The 12,495-nt window shown below is 38.1% G+C and overlaps 1 protein-coding gene across 1 annotated transcript in view; it reads right to left on the bottom strand.

The window, feature by feature from the left end:
- Positions 1 to 12,495, bottom strand: part of SUGCT (succinyl-CoA:glutarate-CoA transferase) — an 871,200-nt gene that overhangs the window by 499,480 nt on the left and 359,225 nt on the right. Inside the window, exon 11 of the mRNA XM_004383969.2 lies at positions 9,615 to 9,712. Coding sequence (XP_004384026.1) covers positions 9,615 to 9,712 — 98 coding nt within the window. The remainder of the gene's footprint in view (positions 1 to 9,614; positions 9,713 to 12,495) is intronic.

Raw genomic sequence — 12,495 nt, 5'->3', positions numbered from 1 at the left:
AGATGTTTACCTGTGTTTTATTGACTATGCAAAGGCATTTGACTGTGTGGATCATAACAAATTATGGGTAACATTGCAAAGAATGGGAATTCCAGAACACTTAATCATGATTATGAGGAACCTGTACATAGATCAAGAGGCAGTCGTTCGAACAGAACAAGGGGGTATGGCATGGCTGAAAGTCAGGAAAGGTATGGTGCATTACCATACTTATTCAATCTGTATGCTGAGCAAATAATCCAAGAAGTTAGACTATATGAAGAAGAATGGGGCATCAGGACTGAAGGAAGACTGATTAACAATCTGTGATATGCAAATGATACAACCTTGCTTGCTGAAAGTTAAGAGGACTTGAAGCACTTACTGATGAAGATCAAAGACTACAGCCTTCAGTATGGATTATATCTCAACATAAAACAAAAATCCTCACAACCGAACCAATAAGTAACATCACGATAAACAGGGAAAATACTGAAGTTGTCAAAGCTTTCGTTTTTCTTGAATCCACAATCAACGCTCATGGAAGCAGCAGTTAAGAAATCAAAGGATGTATTGCATTGGGAAAATCTGCTGCAAAAGACTTCTTTCAAGTGTTATAAAGCAAAGATGTCACTTTGAGGACTAAGGTGCACCTGACCCAGTCCATGGTATTTTCAATCACTTCATATGCATTCAAAAACTGGACAATGAATAAGGAAGACTGATGAAGAATTGATACATTTGAATTATGGTGTTGGTGAAGAATATTAAATATACCATGGACTGCCAGAAGAACAAACACATCTGTCGTGGAAGAAGTACAAACAGAATTCTCCTTAGAAGGATGGTGAGACTACGTCTTACTTTGGACATGTTGTCAGAAGGGATCAGTCCCTGGAGAAGGACATTATGCTGGTAAAGTTGAGGGTTAGCGAAAAACTAGAACCTCAACAACATGGATTGATACAGTGGGTCCAACAACGGGCTCAAACATAGCAACGATTGTGGGGATGGCACAGGACCAGGCAGCATTTTGTTCTGTTGTACACAGGGTAGCTGTTAAGTCAGAGCTGACTCCACAGCACAAAACAACAATTAGGATTTCTTGCTGACAGTTAAATAGAACTGCATTAAATAAAAAATTGTGGAAGTTAATTCATATAGTAGTTCCAGTTTGGCAGAGAAAAACCTCTCAAAAACATGTTGTTTTTGTTAGGGGCCATCGAGTCAGTTTTGACTTATAGCAGCCCTATGTACAACAGAAAAAAACACTGCCTATCCTTGCAATTGTTGTTATGCTTGAGGCCATTGTTGCAGCCACTGTGTCAAAAACATGGAGTTCATGAATTAAAAAAAATAATGACATAGATCTTTGGTGGTAAAAATTTGAGAACTATAATTTTGACTCTCGAAGATGGAGATTCTCTTAAAATATACTGCACGTCGTTGCATGCTAAGCATTGTACTAGCTGTTTCAATGCCTGCTCTATTTTTTAACTCTCATTGTAATGGAGATATTGTTATGCTCATTTTATATGAGAGCCAGTAGCTCAGAGCAATCAGGTGACTTGCTTAAGAGAACAGAGCTCATTAAATTCAGGTCTTCTGACATTCTGTGATTATAGCATGGGCCTCCTTAGTTTAGACAAAGTCCTCATTTTCAGCTCTCACCACTTTCCTCCCCCCCCCCCTTTTTTTTTGGTTTTCTTTTGTAGGAACTGACATGGGGCTCTCCCCTCTTTTCCTGCAGACCAGGTCCGTCAAACTTCAATAACTTTGGATAACACTGGTTCATGCATTCACTAATTGAAAGAACATTTATTGAGTGCCAGAAACCCAAATAGGCACTAGAAGTAAAAATCAAAAAAATATAGTCTGGATTTCATCAAAATTAAAAACTTATAGTGCATCAAAGAACACTGTTAAGAAAGTGACAAGACAACCTACAGAATGGGAAAAAATAATTTGCAGATCATATATCTGATAAGGGTCTAGTATCCAGAATACATAAAGAATTCCTACAACTCAACAACTAAAAGATAAACAACCCAATTTAAAAAAATGAGTGAAGGACTTAAATAGACATTTCTCCAAAGAAGATATACAAATGGCCAACAAGCATGTGAAAAGTGTTCAACATCATTAGTCATTAGGGAAATACAAATCAAAGCCACAATGATATACGATTTCACAGCCATTAGGATGGCCATTATCAAAAAAATGGAAAATAACAAGTGTTGGTGAGGATGTGGAGAAATTGGAACCCTCATGCATTGCTGGTCAGAGTGTAAAATGGTAAAGCTGCTGTGGAAAATAGTTTGGGGATTCTTCAAAAAGTTAAACATACAATGACCATATGACCCAGCAATTACACTCCTAGGTACATACTCAAAAGAACTAAAAGCAGGGACTCAAACAAATACTTGAGGCAGAAGCACAGGAGGGTGTACTTATAATAGACAAGTGAGGCAGGAAAAGTTCCCAAAGCTTATGCTCATTGTAAGGAACTAGTAGCGGCCAGCAAGATGAAGAAGCGTCATCATTTTAGTGAAAAGCAATGGGCATGTGGGGATACACCAAGGATTAATGAAATATTTAGAATAGGCAAGTGTATACAAACCTACCACCTGTCTGTCAGTTCGTCATACTGTGGTGGCTTAAGTTTTGCTATGATGATGGAAGCTATGCCACCAATATGTCAAATACCAGCAGGGTCACCCATGGTGAACAGGTTTCAGTGGAGCTTCCAGACTAAGACAGACTAGGAAGAAAAGACTGGCTATCTATGTCAACAACTTGCCAAGGAAAACCCTACGTATCACAATAGAATATTGTCCACTATAGTACTGGAAGATGAGACCCATAGGTGGCAGGCACTCAAAATACACAGTGGACTCGAGCATACCAATGATCGTGAAGACAGAGCAGGACCAGGCAACATTTCCTTCTGTTGTACATGGGGTTGATATGAGTCAGAGCCAAGTTGACAGCAACTAACATTCAACGCTAAGGTAATTAGTGGTTACCAGGGGTGGGCAGGAGGGAGGGGGAAAGGGGACTCATTGCTTGAAGATAATGAGCTTATGTAAAAGGTGATGGCAAAATTTGGAAACAATGTTGATGGTTGTACAACAAGATGAACACAATCTCACTGAATTGTGCATGTGAAGAATGTTGAAATGGTAAATGTTTTGTTACATATATATTTACCACAATTTAAAAAAATAGACCATGACACATTATAAGGAGTAGCAAATGGTTGTATGAGTGGCTGCAGCAAAGCTGACAAGGTGGAAGATACAATTATATGTGTTAAGGCAGACAGTTTAGATTTATACTTAAAGCTGTGGAGTGTCCCTGAAAAACCTAGGCAGAGAAATGGAATAATCAAATTTTCTTGATGGTACCAACTTGTTATTTTTTTTAATTAGCATTAAATTTAGGCACCCTTGAATTTACAGTCCTCCTACAACAGCCAAGAAACATTCCAAGTTCTACTTTCTAATATTCCACACAAGCCTAGTAAAAATAATGAAGTTTTAGAAATGATCAGATTATATTAAGGTCTTAAATAAACCCTTTATTCAATTCAACAAATATTTGTTTAGCACCTCTATTTAGAAGACCCTGTACCAGAGCATTTAATTTCACAATACTTTAATATAGTAAACACTGAAAATAGGATCATGCAAAACCAGAAATAATTATTTACTAAAGGAATTGCCACGGTACTTTAAAAAGTGAACTTATCTAATGCAGTCAGTTTTACTTATGAAGAAAGACTTGGTGTAACCAACTTTTTAGGAATGCTTTTACTAGGACCATATCTACATATTGCTTTACATTTCTCAAAAAGCAATTTAGAAGTTGTCATCAGCTTCTTTCCAAACTACTTTTTCCCCTTCTCCGATGATTTTTTTTTCTTATTATAAAATTATACTCAATTCAATATCTCTTTCTTTGGCCTCTCTTTTTTCTTCACTCACCTAGTAATTCTATCTACTTGTTCAAGATTCGTGTCTCCAGGAAGTCTCCTTTGATTAGCGCAGTTTGAGGTCAGTCCCTTTCTCTGGGATCCCCTAACACCCTATGCACACAATTATCCTGTCACCTCGTGCACACTATTTAAAACATTGGTTACTTGTTTGCTTTCCAACTTAGACCATGAGCTCCTCCAGAAAACAGACCTCTTCTTTCATCTCTGCATCTGCAGGACCAGTGAACTCAGTCGGTGCCCAAAAAATGGGGGTGACAAGAGCACAGGGGGAGGAATAAAATGCATTTTATTTCAATTTTCTCCATCATTTCTGTTTTCCTTCATCCTCATTTCATTTCTTTCTATTATTTCTCCCCAGCCACCCATATATCATCATTATCCTTCTCTTCTTGGTTTCAACACACATCACGACTGTCGACCTCTCTCTTGAGGTCCTAACTGTTGCAAAAATGCTGAACCAGTGTGTGAGAAGCACAGGTTTGAGAGCGTGCTGCTCCTTCCCACTGCAAAGAGCAGGTATGTTGTAACAGACCAGGGATTAGCCCTTTTATATCTCCCATTTTGTGTTAGCAGGGGACTTTCAACATGCTTCAATTTTGCCGAGCTCTCAGTCTTAGCAGCTGGGTAAACAGACTTTCTGCAACACCCTGGATAAAATCGCAAGCTCAAGGGGAAAGTCTTCCACCTTTAAATTTTAAAAAAAGACAGAGAAGGAAAGAAAGAAAAAAAAGGGCTTGTTCTTGGTCACAGTTGGGGCATAGTTACACCTGAGAGCACTTCAGGGGACTAGTGTGTGTGCTGGCTGTGGAAAATTCAGCTGATGATAAAAACATGTAGCTGCCTTCCTGACTGAGGCTGACTGCTCTCAGAGACAGGCATCAAACTATATTGAGCAAGAATAACAGAGAAGTAATGTAAGTGACTGACATTTCTAGTAAAAAAAACCTGTTGCTGTTGAGTCAATTCCAACTCATAGTGACCCTTTAGGACGGAGTAGAATTGCCTCATAGGGTTTCCAAGGAGCAGCCGGTGGATTTGAACTGCTGACTTTTTGGTTAGCAGCCGAGCTCTTAACCACTACACCACCAGGGCTCCAATACTCCTGGTAGGCACCTTCAAAATGGTCTACAGATTTCACAGAAGAATGCAAAGGAAATCACTTGACCCTAAAAAATTTAAATGAGTGCTTATCATGGACAAGGAAGTACTCAAAAAGTCCTCAAGAAAAAATACTTTGCAAGGGAGATTTTGAAACACAGAGGATGTCCATGTGTAGATTTAGGAGACTAGACTTTGTAAAAAGGCATAAATGCTTTTGGATATCAAATTGGGTATAAGGGGTGAGGGTTTTTCAAATTAATTCAGTGAGTTGATCATTCCTAAATTAAAAATGCAGAGTTTTTTTCTTTTAATTGTCTGGAGTGAAAATTCACTCTCACAAATCCCTCTACAGCTTTTACATATATTGAAGACTTTCTAAAATAAAAATATAGGTTGAGGAAAGTGACTATGAGCATTAAAGGACAGTACGTATAATGTAATGTTTAATAGCAAACAACAGTCATAAACATGGTATACTCACATCGTAATGTAGTTATTGTTACTAAAAAATAACCTTTAATATAGAAATGATTGGCAAATCGCAATAAAAAATGTAGCAGGTATATCAACATGCTCAAAAAGAGACAATAAATTAATAACAGGCACAGCCTGCAGCAGCAAAAAAAAGTTTTCATGAACAATATGAAAAACTAACTTCTTAAACTCATCAAAACAAATGTTTTTAATGGGAGGATTCTTTAAAAACATATTTTCTAGAAAGTCTGCTAAGGTGAACTTAACAAAAGTTCCAGGAGGGAAGTTTTTTTTAATACTGTATACCTAATGCTCAGAACAGTGACTGGCACATGGTAATTGTTCAACAAATATTTGTTGGATAAGTAAGTGAGAGAAGAACGAACGAATGAACGAATGAATGAATGAACAGGAAGCATATACCATTTAAACTCTTGAGTCATTCTAGTTCCTTCACGTGAGAAAGGAGGTCTTGCTGACTCCAAGTTGCTAGAACAACTGTGAACTCTCTAACAAGTAAAGAATTCCCTACAAGACATCTCTTAAGGTTAGATAGAAAATAGAAGTTACTGATAAGCAAATCTATTTTATGACTCAAAAAAAAAAAGAAAACCAAACTCTTTATTTCACAAGTTTAAGAAACTACTTCATCATAGAGGTTGTCATGACTTTTAGAACATGACCTGCTTGCCTGCTCCTCTCACTGTCTCTGAAGCCAGCTACAATCACTCCCCCCTCTTGCTCACTGGGCTCCAGCCACTCCATCCTCTTTGCTACTCCTTAAACTCTCCAACCATGCACCCTCTGCCTAGAATGCTTCTCCCCAGATTTTTGCCTGCCTGTCTTTCTCATTTCCTTGCAGGCCTCTGCTGAAATGTCACTTTATCAGAGAGACCCTCCCTGACCATCCTAAATGAAATAGCCACCCTCACACCCAACTCTTGGCACTACCATTTCCCTGCCCTGCATTATTTTTCAGGGGTTTTCTTTGTTTCATTCACTTCTCTATCCCCAGCACTTGCAATAGTGCCTACTACATAGTAAGTGCTCAATACATATTTATTGAATAAATAAACAAACAAGGAGACAATAACATTTCATGTGACACTTCAGGGAGGCAATATGACATACTGAAAAATGTATGGCCTTTTGAATCCCATTTCTAATTACTCAGTATGTGTCTGACCTTGAGATTAACCTCCCTAAGCTTCAGATTTTAATTTGTAAAATGAGAATAATAATATTTATCTGGCACGTATTTAGCATCTAATAAATGCTAGTTCCGCTCCTGCCTTTCTCCCTGCCTCCTTTTTTGGTCAGGGGCTAAATGTGGCTGTGTTGTTAGAAAACAAACTTAAGTTGATTCACAAGTTCTGAGTTAGCTGTGAAATGTAAGGAATGATGTGTTGAGCAAGACGAGAAGTTCAGCAGACCCCTTAGCGATGCCATTTCCAACAATTACTGTTCACCACGTTTGTGTCTGATAACTGATAGGCCAGCTACTAAGGCACAAAAAGGACACTTTCTTTCCTGAAGGTGCTGTCATCTGATGGGAAACTGGATAGATGTACTCGAGGATGGTTTCATGTAGATACAGAGCTGTCTTGAAGCATGGCTATGTTTCAGAATAATGGTTAGTCTGGGAAGCTTTCCAGAGAGGTAACAAAAATACCAAAAGGGAGTATGGCTGGAGCAAGGGCTTTATACTGAAGCGTACTAGGGGAAACAGTAGAGAGGAAAGGTGAAGTCAGATTGTGGAAGGACATGGATGTCCAGTTGAAGAGACTAGATTTAATCCTGTAGTTAATAGGAAGGCACTCAAGTTTTTGTGTTAACGAAACATAAATCATATAATGAAAATGATAATGTTAAACATTCATAGAGGTTTCTAAAAGCCAAGTACTAAACAGTACTAACGAATCCAGTGACATTTGTGCAGAGAAACAAATGACAAGACTATAAATGAGAGTGAATCAATATCCTAATCTTCCCTGGTCATCACTGTTTGATCCACCATGGAGAAGAGGACACCTGAGCTGTAAGAGACTGAAGAGTTGCAAACCACAAGAGAGCACCAAAGAATGTCAACACTAACACAACAGAGTATGAAATCTGGCCTCCAAGCAACCAAGGGCTCCATCTGCAGTGTAGGGTTTAACAGCAGTACCTAAGATGATGTGACCTTCCTATCAAATTCCCTTTCTTGAGCCTACCCCTAGTTTCTTCTTCATGGTATGATTCCTTATTCCTTCTTAAGTCTGAATAAAAACATAACAACTTCATGGGTTCCAAAATGCTGAAACTCCTACTTCTGTGTACAGAAGAGTAGAAAGAAAAAGGTGACAGATTGTTTAATTTACCCTAAAGAGGAAAAATGGAAATCAACCTGTTACAGATGTTGCTAAAAGTCTTTCTACAGCAGAAATCTTTAATCGAATTTAGCAAGGAATAAAACCTTTAGGACCTAGGAAACCAGCGAGTTAACTTTGTGGTTCCCGAAGTTATAAAAGTATTGGCAGCTATATAACAAGATGACACTTGTATCTGCCTAGGTCTTGTATTTTTCTTGGGATCTACTCTTCTCACAGCATGGATATGATTTATTTAGACTCTCAAAGAGCTTTTGATAAAGTTTCTCACAAGAGGCTATTATTGAAAGTTGGTAACCATGGTGTGAAAGGAAAAAATCATATCAATGAATTAAATGATTTATTAAAAACTACTTGAGAGACCGAGAGGCAAAAAGCAGAAATAAATGGCTGATTCTCATGTGGAGAAAGGTTAATGATTGAGGGCTCTGGGGCTCTGCGGTAGAATCAGAGTTATATTTAACTAATGACCAGAAAAAAGGAGCCCAATTTTCTTTCCCCTCCATTCTCTGCATATCAGTCCCACACACAGAGTACCTATTGATTGGAAGGGCATTTGGCACATGGAGAAGATACGGGCAGCGTAGAGAAGAAGTGCTTAAAAATTTAGAAAAGAGCAATTAGGTAAGTGAATGTTGACCCAGAAATTCATATAGAGATCCCCAAATATAAAGAGGACAGAAATAAAAACTATATTAGCAGAATTTTATTTTCTAAGAACTTCAAAATATACTATATAAAAACACATGGGGCTTTTCAAAATGAAAAGATGTGCTATTAACACAAAAACATCTAATTTATTGGCAGAATGAGAGTGGATTTTTATTACTAAAGAAAGCATTTTGATTCGTGAAAACCACAAAGCCTATTTCTATAGATTGAGGAGAAATATGGAAGAAAACAAAAGTGTAACTTATAGAAAAGAGTAAGAATTTTTACTTTTTCTGAGGCAAACCAGAAAAATAGGTACAGGTTTTAACAAAAGCATAACCTGACATGAATATGGAAATCAAATACTTTAATATTTGTCCTTTATGACCCATAACTCATTCTGGCATTTTCAGTGACTTTGAGTTATCATAATAACAAACACTCACAGGAGGAACTCAAAAAAGACAATAAACTCTTGACTTAACCTCCCTTTGCCTCATCTTTAACTGTAAAATGAGGGTAGTAGTACTTACCACACAGGACTGTTGTAAGGGTTAAATGAGGTAATGTGTGTAGAACATTTAACAAAGCAAAAGTACACTAATAATAATAGTATTAGTATTATCACTTAAGATATACTAAACACAAACAATTACATGCCAGGAAGAAGCAACCTAGTTCAGGTGATTGTGGTTTTCTTAGTTTTATCACAGTTATGATTCAGTATTGAATACCAAACCAAACCAAACCCATTGCCATCAAGTCAATCCGACTCACAGCTACCCTATAGGACAGAGTAGAATTGCCCCATAGGGTTTCCAAGGAGCAGCCAGTGGATTCGAACTGCCTACCTTTTTGTCGGAACATATAAAATGCCTTTGAACAAAATATATATATAGCTTTAAAATATCTTCCCACTAACCAATTTTGTAAAATAGAAAAGAATTATAAGTTGATCTAAATAAGCCAAAGATATCAAAACACTAGATAAATGCTTATTGCACATTAATTTATAAATGTATAAACATCAGATCCAAGCTTACCGTGCAGATAGTATTTTAATGAGCTCTTTTCTATTCTGAACCCGAAGGTGGTTAGTTTTATACTTGGAGTCATCAATCAATTCAGGCAAATTCAGGATCTAAAAGGGAAAAATAATTTTAAAGTATAATTCACGAATTTTTCATGTTATTTGCTTATTGGTGCTAGTGTTCAGGGCCTAAAGCGTATTCCCACAACTATTCCTTGGTAGTCTTTACACCTGTCAACAAAGGCATAAAGAAGGAAAGATCATACAGTTAGGATGGATCATGCCGGGGACTGGTTTTGTCACTTACAGGAGGTTTTAACTAGGTTTAAGCAAATATGTAAGCACAGAAGGGTTATCAGAACCCATTAAGTCTTGTGCCTATATATGACCATATAGGAAAAGTTATCTGACCTCATAATAAGTCTTGTCTAGAGGAAGTAGTCCCTTGGTGGAGGAAATGGTTAATGTACTTGGCTGCTAACCAAAAGACTGTAGGTTTGAATCCACCCAGAGGCACCACACAAGAAAGTCCCGATGATCTACTTCGAAAAAATCAGCCACTGAAAACCCTATGTAGTACAGTTCTACTCTAACACACATAGGGTCACCATGAATCACAGCCTATGACAACTGGTTTGGTTTTGATTTTAGAGGAAGTAAGGAGAGAGGTACAAAATAGGGTCAAACTGAACTACTTCAGAAAACCAATATCATAAGTGCATGTGTATGCACTTAAATGAAGCTCAAAATATATCTTATAGGTACATTCATTTATATGTTCCACATGTAAATAAAATAGTATTATTTGTCCCAGTAGCCCTATCCAGGATGTTTGGACAAGGTGCTAAAATAAAGTGAAAGCATATACATTTACCCCAAATGCTCACCATTAAAACAATGTCAAATTAAAAGATATTCCTCGTATAGAAGTGTCATGATTTTTCTTTAATATGTCTCCCTGAAGGAGTAACGAAGAGAAATGCTTTCATATATTTCCTCTTTTGCTCCTCCTCAATAAAGGGAAAAATCTATCTTGCAATTCCCTTCAGAGATCGTGCAGTTTTCACAAGACCATAATGAAAGTACCAAGTGGATTTGGAATGGAAATGGAGTTTTAAAAAGAATGTGTGGAGGCAGCGTTTGGCAGTTGTGTTGGAAAGTCAGAATGCGCATTTATGGGATAGGGGCAGGCAATGTGGCCTACAGAAAGCTTCCCCACCTCTATTAACATATTTGCTTTAAATATAAACATTTAATGTTTCCATTTGTTTCCCACAGTTTAAATAAAATCAAGCCATTTATCATCTTATAAAGGAGACAGAAGTGAAGAAGGTTCCCTGGAGGAAAGAGAACATCTCGATGGTGGGATTTCTCCTCCACATATTTCACTTAGGTATTCATATCCTTTGGGAATAATAAAGGCAGCATTACTCTCCCGGATGTTAAAAAGTGATGTCACATACAGTGCCATTTCTAAAACAAACTCTCCATCAACAACCTGATTCCAGAATTGATCTCAAGGCTTATCCAGTAATCAGAAACCCTGCCTCCCTAAGAGTGAATAAGTCATCTCAAGAAAAAGCAAGTGTCTTCACTAAATCACAGATTAAGATTATAAATCTGGCCTCACCCTGAATATATTATGAGCTACATAAAGAACTATTGAGTGATTGCACTCCAGGGTAACTGGGAATCTCTCATGTACCCTTCTCTGTATTTGACTTATTGGACCTCTTTTCTTCCTGAAAGTTGGTGTGAAGCACTGGGTCAAAGTAGTTGTCCTGTCTTCAGCTATGCCAGCATCCAAACTGTTTCTAGAGAGACTCCTTCAAGTGCTGTGATCATAAGATTTTTTTAGACGATTGAAAAGAGTGCTTCCTAGGATAAAATATAATAATATATGTGAATGCACTTGACACATTATGCGCTAAACAAATGTAAAGTTGTCCAACTAGGTACTGTTGTTAGGTGCCGTCAGGTTGGTCCCAACTCATAGCAACCCTCTAGGACAGAGCAGAACTGCCCCATAGGGTTTCCAAGAAGCTGCTAGTGGGTTTGAACTGCCGACCTTTTGGTTAATAGCCAAGCTCGTTACCACTACACCATCATGGCTCCCTAGGTACTATTTCCTCCAAAATAAATAATAAAGCATAGGCTTGTTTAAAAAAAGGAGGGAAGGTGGGAGGGAGTGACAGAGAAAGGGAAAGAAGAAGGGAAGACAGAAGGACTCTGTGAAAAATGAAGAGACGCGATAACAGAAACTGCAAAGTGTTTTAATACTCCTATCTTCCAATGGCTCCCCATCTCCCTTAGAGCAAAAGCCAGACTCCTTATGATGATCCAAACGTTCTACACAATATGGCCCCCTTACCGTAACTAAGCAACAACAACCAACTACTGTGGCAACATTTTCTGCATCCCCTATGTTCATTCTGCTGCAGCCACACAGGCTTCTTGCTGTTCCATGAACATGTCTATCACACTTCTCCCTCTGACTTTTGCACTGGCTATTTCCTCTGTCTGAAACATCTTCCACCAGACATCCAGTTGGCTAACTCCTTATCTCCTGCATTGAGTTGGCTCAAATTTACCTTTTAAAAGGACTACCCTGACCACCCCCATAATAGCTCACTCTACTCCCCGCAACCCATTACTCCCTTGTTCCTCCTTCCCCTGCTCTATTTCTCCCATTACCCTCCGAGGAGTCCCTGGGTGGTTCAAATACTTAACATGTTCGACTGCTAAACGAAAGGTTGGAAGTTTGAGTCCATTCACAAGTGCCTTGGAAGAAAGGTCTAACAATCTAATTCAGAAAAAAAATCAGCCATTGAAAACCCTACGGAGCGCAGTTCTACTATGACACACACGGGGTTACCATGACTTGAAGTTGACTC

This window comes from Trichechus manatus, unplaced genomic scaffold, assembly GCF_000243295.1.
Source record: "Trichechus manatus latirostris isolate Lorelei unplaced genomic scaffold, TriManLat1.0 scaffold00114, whole genome shotgun sequence".
NCBI lineage: Eukaryota > Metazoa > Chordata > Mammalia > Sirenia > Trichechidae > Trichechus > Trichechus manatus.
Note: the sequence above shows the minus strand (reverse complement) of the source record. Positions and strands in the feature narration are given on the sequence as shown.